General features: G+C 31.4%; 1 protein-coding gene across 2 annotated transcripts in view; it reads left to right on the forward strand.

Annotated features, from left to right (window-relative positions):
- Positions 1–17,659, forward strand: part of Son (Son RNA binding protein) — a 49,970-nt gene extending 32,311 nt beyond the window's left edge. The window contains exons 7-8 of one of the 2 annotated variants that reach the window (XM_072544056.1): positions 1,319–1,385; positions 12,918–13,197. In XM_072544056.1, the coding sequence (XP_072400157.1) occupies positions 1,319–1,385; positions 12,918–13,060 (210 nt within the window). In that variant the 3' untranslated portion in view covers positions 13,061–13,197. Of the gene's footprint in view, positions 1–1,318; positions 1,386–12,917; positions 13,254–17,433 lie in introns of those variants that run through there. The other variant, XM_072544046.1, reaches the window with a different exon arrangement.
- Positions 17,660–18,035: the final 376 nt, after the last annotated feature.

Genomic DNA, 18,035 nt, shown 5'->3' on the forward strand with positions numbered 1-18,035 from the left:
GCTGAACATGAAAGCCGGCTAAGACAAGTGCTAGAGAGAGCAAAGAGAGTAAAGAGATGGGATTTAGCCAAAACAAGTGTAGATTTGGTTTAAATGAAAGGGTATGTGGGTTATATTTTTAGTAAAGAAGGTTTGAAACCAGATAATGATAAGATTAGTGCTATTCTGAGTATGGAAATTCCCAAAGATAAAAAAGATTTGCAAACATTTTTGGGTATGATAACATATGTTTCCAAATTCCTTCCCAATCTTTCTGATTTAACTAGTAATTTAAGAATCATTTAAAAAAAATATGATTTATTTCATGGTGTAGGGTTTAGAGTATGTGTACAAAATAAAGTTGAAAGAAAATGCTGTACCGGTAGCAGAATCTTGTAGAAAAATACTAAAATTTTGCAGAAAATGCTAAATTTCAAATTGATGATATACATGATTGTTAGTCAGGAAAATTATAATAATGAAACGTTGATGGATTCTTCCTGTGTATCAGACGAAGTTATTGTTAGGGATAAGTTAAATGAAAATACAAAGTCAAATCCTGTCTGCAGCGCCATGTGAAGTTGTTGTTTTAAACTTAATGGATGTAAATAAAACAGTTAGTTAGTAAACATTTATTCTCCTCATAATCCCCATTACAATAATGATCTTGTCCCCTGTCATCTCTCAGTTGTCACTCATGACACCGCACACTAGCAAAATTTGAGCGTTCGCTCAAATTGATCACTCAACTGTTCTTTCATTGGACACATACCTTGACCTTGAGTAAATATTATACTTTACTCTAAGTATAATATTGTTATCTCATTTGAAGTATTAGAGAAATTGCACCAATTAACTTTTTAATAACTCGAACATTATTAATTTTTTTTTCATTACACAAATACGTTTCTGTTTTTTAAGTGACAGCTCCTCACTCACCTTGTATAAATCATTCATTTCCTCGTAGAAATTCTAATAAACATATAAGAACAAAATTATACGATGAACATGTTGATTTGAAATGGTATTTCGATACCATTCATCATTAATTCGGTTCATTTTGAGCTAGATCTGACTCTTTTGCGCATGATCAAATTAAGTGTTACAAACGTAGAGGTCAAATTCGTCTACTAAATATTCTACTAAACGTCAAGAAAATTTTGACAGCTCTGCGTTTCCACCATTATTTTAATGTAGAATAATACACATTTACTGATAATGTGCAATAGTATTAAGTAATTATAAAGAGGCAAAATTCAGCAAAATCACTTTCATAGCTTAGAAATATTAATTTTCCATTTCTAATCTATGAATTTTGCCACCTGAGAATTTGTTTCAGGCCGTTTGTTATGTTATCGTAAAGGTACTTCTACTGGAATCTACGAGGCGACCATATTTGCTGTATGGTAAGTTTAAGAGAGCAGCGACAGACACTGGTTGATTGTTGTCATTTATTTTTGAATCTACATCGAAACTTTTTAAAAACAATTTAGAGATGGATTGTGAATACGAGAACAATTTTTGGCAATAACTAATTTCTCACGCTGGAAATATTTTCTTTAACATCTGTTCAAGGAACATTTGTTCCAGGAAGAAGTGCAAGGAAAGAAATATTAAATCTTCGAAAATGACAAAAAAATCACTCTGAAATTCAGAGCATAAAATTTCATATCTCTTCAACATTCTATTTATACAGTGCGTGTGTAAAATCTCCTCTGAAATATTTTCTGAACTATAAAACTTAAATGAATAAATTTTGGGTAATTCAGTTAAGGCATCTGTTATATATAGTTTTTTGATATTTCAGTGAAATATACAGTAAAAATGGCGGAGAGGTCCCATTTTGTAAAATATTGGAATCATATGACAAGTAATACATCATTAGAAAGTTCTGGTGTTACTAAGTGTATTCCTAGATTTTGGAGTAAATATGTTGCTCTGTTTTAACATGGAAACCGTTCAATTTTTAATGGCGACAGTGTGGAAAAATAATACCGCTAATAGGGCAACGACATCACATACAAGAAAAGTGTCATATGTACATATTTTGAAATATATGTAGATAAGAAAAGAATGGAGGATATAAAGTGTTTAAATGATACCGGTAATCTTATCAACCACTGTTGTCATTCCGAAGAACATTTTATGGAACATCAAACAATTGAGTCTTAGTGAACATCCCTGTAAGACCATACAAAAAGCGATACTGCTCGCGTTGTTCAGATGTATAAGAATATTTGTGGAGTATAGGAAAATATAGACTACCCTTAATAATGTTGTAGTCTTCAACCTTTATATCATTGGGGAAATCATTTGAACAAGTCAAGGACCATAGGGTAGTATGCCTAATAAATCGTATTACTTTCATAGAATATATAACAAAAGCGAGGCATATTTAAGATGATCCCGATATGGATTTAGTGAAGCAACAGGAACGAGAGAAGCAATTCTGGGTCTGAAGCTAATGGCTGAATAAGTACAAAGAATATTTTACGCTTGCATCGTTGACTACAAAATGGTTTTCGATGGTACCAAACACGATAAGTTAGTCCAAATCTTAAAAGAAATGGGTTAAATAGATAGTGATATATGGATTATGCGCAACACCTACTGAAGTTTGTGCGCATCGAGGATGGAAACACTTACTATGTAACATAAAGAAAGGAGTACGTCAGAGATGATTTTTGAATCCACTCCTCTTCAATGTTTAATTGCAATACATCGTAAAGTTATCGTTTGAAGAAAGTCCACGGACACAAGCTGATGCTGGATGATGGCAAAATCTAAAGGATATCTGTAGATACTGATACTGTCAAAAACTAGTACCAGAATAGGACTAGAGATAAACCACACAAAAACTAATTTTATAAATATCTTTGGCTGAGGTGAACAATTGAAAAGATCGATAACCATCCGAAATTAAACATCCATATAAGAATCTTGAATACTAAATTGTTTCGTTTGATCTCCTCTCTACGCCAAAAAAGGAATTTAAAACAGGAAGATATAAAAATGCTACATGCATTAGAAATGTAACTTTAAAGGCGAATATTAAGAATTAGCTGACTAGTAGAATGTCGAATATAGAGATCCTAAGCAGAATGAACACTATTTACGTACTTGTAAACAATACTTGACACACAATACGCCACACATAATACGAATAGATACAATTTATATTTAAAGCAAAGATTGACGGAAAACGAATCTCAGGTTGGAAAAAGGATTCGTGGCCAAGAAATGTGAGGGACTGGATAAATACCAACGGAGACAACCTCGTATCTATAGCCCAAAACTAGAGACGAATTTGCCATGATGGTTAACCTCAACAGAAATTGTACATAGGAGGTGGAAGATACTAAGTGACGATGATGTTATAACTCAACAAACAATAGACAGTGTTTGTGGTACACAAAATTAACGTTGCTCAGAGTTGGAAAAGTAGTGGGGCTGGTTCTTAAGACATTTCTGGTAGTACACAAACAAAAATAAAATTGGAGAGAAGAAAAAGAAAAAAATTGTAAGATGGATAGCTACAAGAGCTAAATCAGAAGTGTTAAATGAATAAAACAAAGAAAACAAATGATAACCAATTTGCCAAAGAGGGTGCTACTTTGTCTTTTCTTTGAGAGATAAAGAATAAAGTAATTAAAAACAAAAGTAACAAGATTGTTAAAAAAACAACATATATGGCCAAATAACAGAAAATTATCACCAAAATACATATATAAAAAAATAACAAGAAACAATCGCACGTACCTTGTATGTTCATTCAACAAACCTGTTGAATAGCAATTATTTATAAGTGGTCCAAGATAAAAGAACATTGTTAGAGAAATCAAAAATACTATGTTGTTACATACAAGCTAGTTTTATTTTTAGCTGGAACATAGATTTAACCGGACATATTAATTTAGATCTTACAAACAGAAATGTCCATTACAATCGGCTACCTTCTTACATCTTTGTCACTAACACTACTGCCCAAATATACAATTGATCTTCACAGATAAAGATGTTTTCTAACCTTGATGAACTAATGGGGAATATATGGTACTGGCGTCACCAGTACCACTTCACTCCTTACCAAAGGCTAGATCCCCACTCGATCTAATTCAGGAATCAATTAACTTCTCACGAATCGATGATTTTTCGTTGATGAAAATTCCCTCAAGGACTAAAAGTGTTTCACTTAGCGGGAAATACACACGCCGGTCGTAATTGAAAACTCCGATATTAGTTTGTGTAAAAAAAACTATTGGGATGTTTATTTTTTTCCAAGAGAACTAAAGTTCTTTCTTTGGAGATTTTTAAAACGCAAATTAAAACCTTATACAGAATGGAATTTGAAATACGTGAATTAAAACTAAATAAGTTTTTTGAATCGTCACAATGTATATTATGATTTTTTTTTAAAACTATAAACCGGTGTTTTAAGTTTATGGTTCAGAAAGTGGTTAGGATAAAGGCCATTATATTCCTGGCAATTTGATATGCTAGGAATATTGTAATATTCACGTCATCATTAAGCGAACTGCATAATTATTCAAAAACTATTAAAAAGCAATAACACACTAGTACACACCAGAGAAGAAATAAGTTGGCAAAATATGCAAAAATAATGAGATATTTTCAAAAGAACTTTTCCCATGAATTTATTTAACTGGCTTACCAAAAGGTTCTGTTCTGACCAATATCAGCTATAGCAGCACCCTTTTTATATAGATAAGGTTATTAATAGTATTAATTAACCTACATTAACAAATTAAAAAAAGTTTCGATGTATATCTAAAAGGGTGAGTATTGTTAACATAATCCTTTATATTTACAGCTTTTAGGGTAAGATGCATAACAGTTAATTAACATTGTAATGAATGATATGCAATTGAAAGGAAATAGGTCTTATTTAGGAAATTACTAAATAAGACATTATATTAAGTGCCTATATATTGGTCATTAATCAACAGATTTTTTTTCGCAAAATGTATAACATCTGTTTCATGCCGACAGCCATGTCAACTCATATTTGTGCTAATTTGCACGTTTTTGAACCTTCTTTCTACTTGACCTATATACGCTTAAGTGATTTTATATTCACCTTTGGCTTCTGTCATCTTGATCTTTATTGTATGAAGCATTACTGTTTATTATAATTTATTAACTGAAACAATGAGTCGAGAATATATAGGTACGGAAATACCCACAGACTGCGACTGAAAAATACCTAACATAACAGTTCAATATTGTATTTATATGATAGAGCCCCAAAAACCTCCTCAAAGAAAATGCATTTTAAGAAGAAAAAACCTGCTAACAAAGGTTTTAACCAAAAATGACTATCCGTTGACATTTATTAACAAATAATGTCACAAGATTGAAGAAAAGATACGACACAACATCAAAACTAATCCAGAAATACTCACAAGAAGTGATTTGAAGATGACGAAACAATACCACATCTAAAGGACTTGTCAGAAAAATTAAAAAGGATAGGAAATAAATACAATGTCACAACATCATTCAAATCACACTGAGATCTATTCTTTCCAAAACCAAACCAATTAACACACAGGAGAGATCAAAGCACTATATTTATATAAAATACCTTGTGAAAACAACAATTTGTGTGTGGGAGAAACCTCAAGACCACCAAGTGTTAGGACAAATGAACATGCCCTCATCTTACTTAATAAAGAAAAATGTGCAGGAAACCCATTAACAGAACGTAACACGCTCTGGTTACCAACACTGAGCAATATGCCAACAATAATAGGTTAATAGAAGGACATCACATAATCTACAAATATATATACATATATATATATATATATATATATATATATATATATATGTATATATATATATTTATATATATATATATATATATATATATATATATATATATATATATATATATATATATATATGTTTATGTGTGTGATGAATTCGACCGTAACTTGATGGAAGTTAATTTTATCCAGCAATAAAACATCGAAGAAAACTTGTTTTCAACACTTTTACAGCTGTTTTCCCAGGGTGCCTTTCTCAAGTGAGCTATTTTTGTTATGCGTCTAACACTTTATAGTCTTTAACTAAATAAGTTGAGGAGGGGAAAACTGTTTGTCTCAAGTTGGTATTTAGAATTATATCTGTATTTTTTAATTTGTTAATTTCCATAAATTCTAATAATGATAGCTTAAGGCCTTTGTTTTGAATGTGAAGAATTTGAAATTGGTTATTAAAAGAATGATCGTGTCTCTGTTTTTCTATTATTGAAGCACTTTTGTGTCCTGCTATCCGTTTGTTAAATGTTCTACCCGTTTGACCGATGTAAGTTTTTGGGCAGTCGCCAGATGTAAGTTTGTATACACCACTGTGTAAGTGCTTTTTCTTTTGGCTCTTGTGACAATATATTTGCTTAAGTTGTTGTTTGTTCTGAAAGCTGGCGTCATTCCTTTCTTTTTTTTTATGTGTTTGGCTATTTTTGATGATATCTTGCCTGTATCGAGCAGAAAGTACTGGGTTTTTTCTCTGTTGGTAGAAAGACTAATACACTCTATAGTCATATTGAATTTACAATAGAAACAGAACAGAATCAATCCATAAATTTTCTAGATTTAAACATTATGAGACTTGAAAATAAACATGAGTTTTCCGTATACCATAAAACTACCCATACTGACACGACTATATACATAAATTGACAGTCTATCATAGCATGTTACATAGATTAATAGAAATTCCCATGTAAAAAAAAACAACTTTGAGATATATTTGAATATTATTAGGCAAATAGCAGTAAACAATGGCTACAACGAACAGACAATAAACAAAATTGTAAACCTTTAAACTGCATAAGAAAGCCCTGAAATTAGTCTTTCCACCAACAGAGAAAAAACCCAGTACTTTCTGCTCGATGACATATACAGGCAAGATATCATCAAAAATAGCCAAATACATACAAAATAAAGGAATAACACCAGCTTTCAGAACAAACAACAACTTAATCAAATATATTAAGAACAACAATAGCCAAAAGAAAAGGCACACAGTGGTGTATACAAACTTACACGTGGCGACTGCCCAAAAACTTCGGTCACACAGGTACAACCTTTAACAAACGAGTAGCAGAACACAAAAGGCTTTCAATAATAGAAAGACAGATTCTACCTCCGTACTTTATGTTCTAGATTACAATCATTCTTTAAATTACCAATTTTAAATTCTTCACATTTAAAATAAAGGATTAAGCTATCACTATTAGAAACTATGCAAATTAACAAATTAAAAAATAGAGACATAATTCTGAATGACCAACTTGAGACAAACAGTTCTCCCCTCCTCAACTTATTTAGTTAAAGACTATAAAGACGTAAGTGTTTAGACACATAACAAAAATAGCTCACTTGAGAAAGGCACTCTGCCGAAACAGCCCTTGTGATAGTAAATTAAAATAAAATTTGTGGAAGTGTTGGAAACAAAAGTTTTTAGTGTTTTATTGTTTGATATATATATATATATATATATATATATATATATATATATATATATATATATATATATATATATATTCCAATTAAGTCGACACCATATGTAAAATTCTTTATTTGTAATTTTATGATAAAAAAGTTATTCTATAGTTTATGCCTATATAACTGAAAAAAATTAATATTTCATGATTGAAAAATAAAAAAGTTTCCCATATGGTGCCAACTTAATTGGACACCCTGTATATATACAAATTTTATATTTTCAAGATGGAGTACACATTTTACTAACAACTTAAACCATGGTATAATATTTTTATGAATGAAATGTACAAAATTCTTATTTATATTGATGTTTTTAATATAATAAAAACATTTTTATATTGTACAGGGATGTATCAGAATAACGAAAAGCGTAATTAAAATCTTGGGCGTCCTAAACATTTACGTGACATGTTTCACCACAATATAGTTTTTCCAGATCTTATAGTCATAAAATCTGGTACAACTATTGTACCTTAATGATTGAAGAGGCCACAGCGCGTTGAAACATGTTATGTATGAGAAAATACGTTGACGTATTTCAAAAATATAGTATGATAGACAGAAATAGATTTCCTACAAAAGTTCTAAATTCAATAGACACATTTAGATTGGAAACACTTCTATAAAGTTTGAAGTTATTAACTGAGTTTAACCATTTTTTTTAAATGTCATAAAATGTTTACTTCGGGACATCTAAAATACACATTCAAATTTCCAGGGCGATACGTTTTTTTAGTCTAAAATGGAGAAATTTTATTAGCGATTTTTTTATTAAAAACTTTCTACGCCACTGGAGAATAGCTTCAAATAGCTCTGACAAAAATTTGATTAAAATATATTTATTAACAACGAAGTGGTGACAACTTGAAATTTTAAAACTCACCAACCTACGAGTTAAAAAAGAAGACCCTGTAACAACTTACTGCCACAGGAACATAATTTAGGTGTAAATCTTAGTTGTATGTACCAATCCTTCACCTAATTAGATACATCTATTGTAGCGCTGACGAATATCGGGGGGAATAATTTATTTACATACCTGTCGAATTCTTACACGAAGTTCGTTTATTAACGGACTACCACGGCTATCTAATTTTCATTAAACCATTGCTTCACAGTTCTGGCGTAGTGAATAGAACACTCATCGAACTGTATACACAAATTTAATTGTTCATTAAGTGGAAGCTCATCGATAGCATCGCCCAAGTCAGTGTTTAAAAATTCTAAAAAAAGTTTTTTTTAAAGTTGAAGAGTTTATTTTTTCCTCAAAGAAGAAAAGACCAGAAAGAGAAACATAAAGTTGGAAAGAGAAAAGTAACGAACACTAACATATCAAAAAAGAAAACCCCATGGTTTAAAGAGGTAGTGGGGACAAAATGTGAAGAAAACCTTTTTACAATATAGAACAAAACAAACATAACAGGCTTACAACTACTATAAACGAATCAGAAATGAATACAGTTACATTGCTACCTTGTAAATCCATATTTAAATTGTTCAAGACGTCAAAAATATCACAAAGATAGGCTACTTTGATTAACCAATTGACATCACGAAAACTGTTTTTAAATTGAAATATTGCATTACTAGACGTTGGTGGATGTTGTTCTTCTTCTTCTTCTTCATGTTCCGCTCCTATCGGAGATTGGAAATCATTCTGGCAATTATAATTTTGTTGGTTACGCGCCTGAATAGTTCAATTGAACTGCATCCAAACCGTTCACGGAGATTGCGTACCCACGAAATTTTACGTCTACCTACGCTTCTTCTGCCTTTGATTTTACCCTGCATTATATTCCTTAGTAGTTCGTATTTTTCACCTCTCATGATGTGCCCCAATTATTTCAATTTCCTGATTTTTATGGAATTTAAAACTTCGCATTGTTTTCCTAGTTGTTCGAGAACTTGTTCGTTTGTTTTGCGATCCATCCATGATATTTTCAAAATACGTCGGTAACACCACATTTCGAATGCTTCTAAGTTTTTAATGTTGGATTTTTTAAGTGTCCAAGCTTCAACCCCATACAAAAGGGTAGAGAAAATATAACATCGAAGCGTTCTTATTTTCTTACTTAAAAGTTTTCTCATTCTATTAAAAATTGACCGTGTAATTTCAATGCGGCATCTTATTTCCTTTGTCTGATCAATATCTTCTGTGATCCATGCTCCAAGGTATTTGTACGAAGATATTTGTTCAAGTTCTGTATTATGTATTATGGATGTTGTTCTAAGAATATTGAAATATCTTCCTTCAATTCAATAAGTCTTTTTAAAACATTCCCTTTTGACAGCCAACGCACTTCGCAGTGTAAAAATCAGTTAAATGTCTCTCTAAAAAAGTCCAGTACGAGCCATTGCCCGTGGTTCACCGCTACTTAGTCCCACACATTTATTTCATCCAATTCCATTGTCATTAATATAGTTATCAATCAGATTAAATATCAGTGTAAAAATCAGTTAAATGTCTCTCTAAAAAAGTCCAGTACGAGCCATTGCCCGTGGTTCACCGCTACTTAGTCCCACACATTTATTTCATCCAATTCCATTGTCATTAATATAATTATCAATCAGATTAAATATTTCTTCAGTCGTTGTTACTGTTGACGGAGATTTATAAAATAGAAATTATCCGTGAATAGTATTTTCAAAATCGTATCTTACCAAACATATTAGATTAGCATTATATGATATGTCTGTACTTTCATTAACTTGTAAGGAAAAATAGTTACTCCTTTAAGTGACCCATAATAGTTTCTTCAATATTATTTACCATCTCCACAATCCTACGCTTCACTGTGTTATTTGGTAGAGGCAGCGAATTCACTTGCTTTTCCTGCTTTTTATAACATATCCGAGATGCTACTATTTTCGTTGCTGGTACTATTAACTTCTCGGCCATTGTGTAAGCATAACCGGTTTCAGCAATTAATTTTGATATTTCATAAGAATCCAGTAGGTTTTCAGATTGAGCGTTATGAGAAAAATTCAAAGATATAGTCTTTTTGGTAGCTATTAATTCTCTTTTTATGCTGGTGTTTCAATTCCAAGTGTCGCTTCAATTTTGAAGGTTTCATGGACTCATTTGAAAGTGCAACCGAACAAATAACACGTAATGGTTTGTCATCAGTACTCTTTATAAAATCGAACTGTAAGTAATCTTCAGAATATTGTCGGGTCCAGGACTCCTTTTTTTGTTAAAGTTGTAGACTGCGCATTGAGCGGCCGTTTGTAATTAAGACTCGTACCTGCCTCTGGATGGACATTAATCGACTGTCTATTATTATTGTCGCTTTTAAAAACTTTTACCTAACTGCATATCACTCGACGGTCTGTTTGTACAAGTCTTAGAACTTGTACTTTGTTTTATAAAAAATTTATCGTAATATGCACGGAAAATACGCACTCTCTGGACTGACACTAAGCTTAAACTGAGTGGAATAAAAGAAGCAGTGATGCAGCGAATGGACATTTGTAATTTTGTGGTATTGGGAGGTTAAAATAAAAGCGGTGGCGTCAGTCAGAGCGCGACCTTAAAAAGCGAGATGTGAAACGGCGAGACTTTGGGAAACACTGGCCTAAACGATGGTGAATGGGACAACAGAGAGATGGAAACAGTTGAGCGAGGGAAGGTGACAGGAAAATTCTCCTGTTAAATAAGACCAATTGCGTTGCAAATTACTCGGCCGAATGCTGTAGGATCTGGTGACCCATATTAAAAGAGGAAATCGATAAAAAGAAAATACCACTATTAGTCAGTCAATAACTTATCGAGGATACATAATTTATGTTTTTTAAATAACATACATATAAAATATGAGTTTGGTGTTTATTAAGAGTAAACGAAAGGTACGACCAAATACTTACCATGTCGGGCTATTATTATGAGTTTTTTTTGGTTTTTCCCCATGATTTACTATGGAATCACTAAACAGGAGACTGTTGCTGTCATCATTGCATGTTGTTGTCTGTTTAACGACGAATCACATGTCCCAGGAACGCAAATCAACAATATTGGCAATATTATTTTAAATTCGTCTACTTTAAAATGTATAATATATGTCTGAATTGTCAATAGGAATGAGTCAGATAAAATTAAATTGTTAGAAGAATTTTTCACCAAGTAACAAAACAAAATTTGTTTTATTTATTAATGTGTTGCATTTTGCGAACGATTTCCGAAGTGGAAATCGAAACGTCAAATATGTACATTTTAGGCTTAAGTTGTGGCTTATTCCTAATAAAAAATAGCAATTGCATTAAGATGCCACAAGAAAATAGCTTCAGAACAATATCTCTAATGGAACGGGCCGGAATATTGAGCACTGGCAGCACGAATATCCATATCCAATAACGATATTTTAGCCTATCGCGTTGTCCCATATTGACACTTTATAAGCAGTGGGTTTATTCCTTTATTCTTAAGCAACATAATGCGAAACCACGTTCCGTCAGATGTTTTTTCAGAATACCTATTTGTGTTAAAATAGAGAAATTAAATTGGTCAGCATGCTTTCCATGTGAGATCCTATTGAGCTTATCTGGGAATATTTAGGTAGACATAAATATAAGAAATTTGTAAATTTAGGTGTAATTCGTTATGGATGGGGGTGGAATAACATGCTTTACTTTATATTTATTGTTTTATTGTCTTCTTATTTAACTGTTAGCTTCTTATGTTATCGTTTTATTGCCAAATTTTTTATAAATATTGTAAATATTTAAAAAAGTGAATCGGGATATTAGAAATAATGAAAACAATTAATACGGAATGAACCAAGCTTGAATCGTTTTGAGTAACATCAAGAAAAAACTAGATTTTACCGCAGAATACCTGAATACTAGATGGTAGAAACATCATTTTGTTTTCCTCGTATAATGTGTATAAATCAAGCGTTAATGGGAAATCTAAAAGATTAATTAATTGATCTGGGATGAATTTCCTTTTACTTATCCTAAAAATTATCAATATTTTCTTAGTGCCTTGTGGAATCTTTTCTCCAAAAAATAGACAAAGTAGAAAATGACGACTATTACTTTATGACTATGTTTGAAACTGTTTTTTTTAACACTTGTGGTAATAAAAAACCTATAGCCGTAAATGTCCAGTTGTAGTAGAAAGTTTGCAACAAATATTGGCATAACAAAGAATTTTACAATATAAAGAGAAGGAAGACTTGTACACTCTGAAAGGATGAATTTAATCTATTATCTGCTAATACAGCTCATGACGTTTACTGTCAATATATAAAATATAATTGCTCAAAAAATACTTTCGACAATTCTGATACATCTTCATATATTTGCCCCATCTCCATTCTAATATTTTCTTGTAACGAACTCTTATATCTTATATTATTCTTAATACATTTGGACTTGTTAACTAAAACTAATCTACAAAATCTTCAGGACCAACTACAAACTGCAGCTCCCGTTTCGGGAGGCATGGGTATGCACCTACTCCAAAAAATGGGCTGGAAACCTGGAGAAGGATTGGGCAAGGACCGAACCGGTACGTTGGAACCTTTGCTATTGGAAGTGAAGCTGGATAAAAAGGGACTGGTCGCCAATGAAGAACAAAAGCACAAGAAGAAACCTAAAATACAGGGTAGCATTAAAAATTTCCTCGGGAAGCATCCGGTATCGTTACTGGGAGAATATGCTTCCAAGAAGAAATTGGGGGCACCGCAGTATATTTTGGAATTCGAATGTGGCCCGGATCATAAGAAGAACTTCTTGTTTAAGGTAAGTGGTTATAGAAACGGGAACAAAAGTAAATAGGCGAGTATTTTCTTTCCAAAGATTTCTTAAAGTACCTATGAACGATTACAAAAACTTTTGCATATATCAACATATATTATAGAAAGTTCATTGAGTAAGAATCTGGAGTAGCCCAGTCTGGTTAAAAAAAAAGGTGGAAAAATGTTTCGCAGATATCTGAAGCTTTTAAGACATAGGTGGGGGATACTAGATGATGAAATAGATGAAAAGATACTCCTTGTGAATGAGATGAAAAGAGGTTTTACCTTGCGTTTTTTTTAAGCAATAATTTATGGTCATAATTTGATTTTTTGTCTATAAATTTTTTTCCTTATATTTTAAATAAACAATATTTATGTCATTTTTTTATGTCAAGAATATCTTTATTTTCCCGTTGTTTTTAATTAAAATTGATAAATAATTTAAAGAGATATTTGCAAAAAAGCAGTTTTTTGCACTAATTTATAAATTTTATTAATTTTTTTATTAACAAAGTAAAATGGTGTTAATACATTTAAACATCAAGGAATTACCATCTTTTAGATTTGTGCGAAATTTCCCCCCGATCAGTCCAATATTTTATAATATAAGTTATTTAATTTGTTTATCCCTGAGGCTAATTATTTAAACTATTGAGCTTGTCCTATGCATGATGCTAGACACATTCAGCAAATTTCATAGGATTCGTTAAGACTTAGACTATCTCAGAAGTTAAATGCATATTGAGTTTTCATCGAAATTATTTACAAAATAAACGTTTGAAAAAGGAGTATGTTTTTTACTTATAAACAATTGTAATAACTTCTATATTTTTCAAGCTACAGACTTGTACGTACAACCATTGGATAGCTGGTAAAAAAGCTCACATTAAAAAATAAAAAACCTTCTATGACCAATAGGAACGAAGTTAGTGACTATTTTTAAAAAAATCATATCTCCATTGTTTATAAACATTAAGAAGTAAAATTTGCACAAATTTTGAATGAAAATCTAAACTTTATATTGAAACTTATAGCTATAAACTTTATCTAATTTTTCGAAACGACGGTACTTTCGAAAGATCGACATAGGAAAGTGGAGAGGATATCTGTTTCAGCTCCGTTTTTTTTTTCGGCATCGGAACTTCATATTGCAACACGTAGGAAAAATTTACATTATCTCGGCTTCCTTTGCAGCTGCAAGCCTCTTTTTTTATTCTGGGGTAGCTCGTCGAAATATGAATAACTACATAGTTTTCACTGGCCGGAAAATATGGGAAAACTCGGAAAAATTGAGTCCATTTGAAATTCACCCCAAATACTTACTTTTTTTTAATTTGCTCGAATAGTCTGTCGCAGTATTAATAATGATGACATAATTTTCACCCCCCATAAATCTCGGAAAATCCCGGAAAATCAACATATGTTTTTTCATTTTATATCAATGATGTAATAATACTTATATATTTTATAAATTAAATTTCAGGTAATTTTTTACACATTATATTATTATATTCCTTATATTAATTATAATTGTTTGTATTTTTATAATTAACAATATTGATTTTTATTCTATTTTTCTTACAAATATGATATACAATATTAATCTAATCTGCCTTACTGCTTTGATAAAATAAGTCGATTTTTTCATCACTTGCCTTATTAAATTTTGCAATGTTTATTGAACTTTACTTATTTATTTTCTTTACATACATTGGTTTAAAAGTTAAAATTTGGTTCATTTATTCGACTTCACTGTCAGGTCTGAAGCTTTTTGTTGCAGGTTGTTTGTCTTCACTTACTAAGTCAGTCTTTCCATACATTAACATATTAATGAGCGATCTTAATTCCAAGGTGGGTCAAGGTAAGGTAGGAGAACAAGTAGGAAAATATGGGCTTGGAAACAGAAATGACATAGGAGATCGATTGATTCAATTTTGCCAAAGTGAAGACTTCGTAATAACAAATACCTTTTTCAAATTACCTCCTCGACGGTTATATACATGGACATCTCCACAACATACTAAAGAAAAAATAGTGAGAAATCAAATAGACTACATTATAATAGCAAGGAGGTATCATAATGCTGTTAAATGTACTAAGACGTACTCAGGAGCTGATATAGGCTCAGATCATAATCCGGTAGTTACTGTGATAGAGGCGAGACCAAAAAAGATTAGAAGACCACACAGAAAGGCACTAGATTTAAATAAACGTAGAAACAAAAATATACGACAAGAAACAGGAGAAGAAATAAATGAAAACCTCCGTTCAGTGCAGCAACAAATTAACGATACAAGCAACGTTAACCAAAAATTAAAGTACATAAATACAGCTATACAAACAGCAGGAAAGAAACATCTTACAAAAACAAAAACAAAGAATAAGGGGTGGATGACACAAGATATACTAGACTTGATGGAACAAAGAAGAAAGATGAAGAATTACCCAGACAAATACAAAGAAATAAATAAACGCATAAAAAAGAGAATAAAAGAAACCAAAGAGAAGTGGATTAAAGAACAATGAGAAGAAATGGAAACCTATGAGAAAAAGTACGATGCGTTCAATATGCACAAAAAAGTAAAAGAGATAACAGGAAGCATAAAGAAATGCCAAATAGGTAAACTTAAAGACAAAGATGGAAATCTTATTGTAGATCTAGAGAATAAAATAAAAAGATGGACAGAATACCTGAATGAATTATTTGAAGACGATAGAAACAACTTAACTCAGATAATCAATGCAACTGGGCCAGACATATTGAAAGAACCTACAGAACTGTTGAAGCTTTTGAATGATAAATTCGTAACCATAATATTAAATTTTACAGCGAGGAGCTAAAACAGTTTCCTCTCCACTTTCCTATGTCGATCTTTCAAAAGTAACTTCGTTTCGAAAGGTTTTAAGTTTCGAAAAATTGGATAAATTTTATAGCTATAAAATCCAATATAAAGTTTAGATTTTTATTCAAAATTTGTGCAAATTTTACTTCTTAATGTTTATAAACAATGGAGATATAATTAACAAAAAATTGTCATGGGTATATGTTACCTGAAATAAAATTTAATTAAAATATTAAACATCATATAATATTATCAACATCATGTACAATCTTTGGTAACACATTACATTTTAAAGGGTTTTTACCCAAATATTTTGGTGGCTCATGCATGGTAACCTGTATTTTAACCTGATGATGGAACAGTTGTTCCGAAAACGTTCGTGTTTTTAATGTTGCCCTTTTAAGGGTTTTTATAAAATAAAATATACCCACATACAAAGATTAACCTCTTTTTGTTATACGTGGTATACAGCCAGCTGCAGGAATTATTTTCCTTGTGGATTTTATTACAATTGTTTATAAGTAAAAAACATACCCCTTTTTCAAACGTTTATTTTGTAAATAATTTCGATGAAAACTCAATATTCATTTAACTTCTGAGATAGTATAAGTCTTACAGAATCCTATGAAATTTGTTAAATGTGTCTAGCATCATTCATAGGGCAAGTTCAATGGTTTAAATAATTAGTCCCAGGGATAAACAAATTGAATAACTTTTAAACTATTTGACCGATCGGGGGGAAATTTCGCACAAATTTAAAGGACGGTAATTCCTCAATGTTAAAATGTATTAATAACATTTTATTTTGTTAATAAAAAAATTAATTAAATTTATAAATTAGTACAAAAAACTGCTTTTTTGCAAATATCTCCGTAAATTATTTATCAATTTTAATTGAAAAAACGGGAAAATAAAGATATTCTTGATATAAAAAAATGGTATAAATATTGTTTATTTAAATTATAAGGGAAAAAACTTATAGATAAAAAATCAAATTCTGGCCATAAATTATTGTTTAAAAAAAACGCAAGGTAAAAATAGGAGTATCTTTTTATCTATTCGTCATCTAGTAACCCCCACCTATGTCTTAAAATCTTCAGATATCTGCGAAACATTTTGCCGTGAAATCGATTATTTTTGTATAACCAGACTGGGCTAGAGGTTCTTAACATTCATAATCACTTCACATCAACTAACTATTATGCAATAGAAGAAGCGTTCGCACACTTTTATTATCGTCCTTACAAGTAATATAATGCTCACTATCATCTGTTTATGAAAAAATTAAGTTTATAAGTCTATTTAACCCGTGGCCTACTACTAAACTTCTTTCTTTTTTAGGTGGTCTTGAACGGTGTCGAATATAAACCAAATGTAGCAGCTAACAATAAGAAAGAAGCCAAAGCAGCTGCAGCTAGTATGTGCTTACAACAGATAGGACTATTACCAGCAAAACCACAACCTCAACCATCAGCCCAAGCCCAAACCACCACCTAAGAGTGTATTTTTATCATAAGGAATAAATTATTTTCATAGTTGTTATAAAATATAAAAATCGTGATATTAAGTTGATTTTTTTTTTTCACTAAACTTAGAAGTAATCCTGTTCTGTAACTGCGTTAATTCAACTGATTCTATGGCTCTATTAGAGTATCTTTGTGGGAGCAAGCAGTAATAGGTCCAATGGTAATAGAGTGCGGTTGTGGAAATACAAGAGACTCTTGGTACTCGCGGAAAGAACTAGTCTGTTGGTAGCAAGTGCTTACAGGACTGCGTCTGCTGCTGCTCTGTGAGTGATCACCGATGTATCTCCTTACATGTGAAGAGGGGATATTTCAGCGGAGAAATAGGTAGATACAAGAGGAGAACGTTAGAAGCCAGGAGAGGGCCCATTCATAGTGGACGAAGTCGCTGATACCGAATCTGCTGAGCTGGCTGGACTG

Source organism: Diabrotica undecimpunctata, chromosome 1 (assembly GCF_040954645.1).
Source record: "Diabrotica undecimpunctata isolate CICGRU chromosome 1, icDiaUnde3, whole genome shotgun sequence".
Taxonomy (NCBI): Eukaryota; Metazoa; Arthropoda; class Insecta; order Coleoptera; family Chrysomelidae; genus Diabrotica; species Diabrotica undecimpunctata.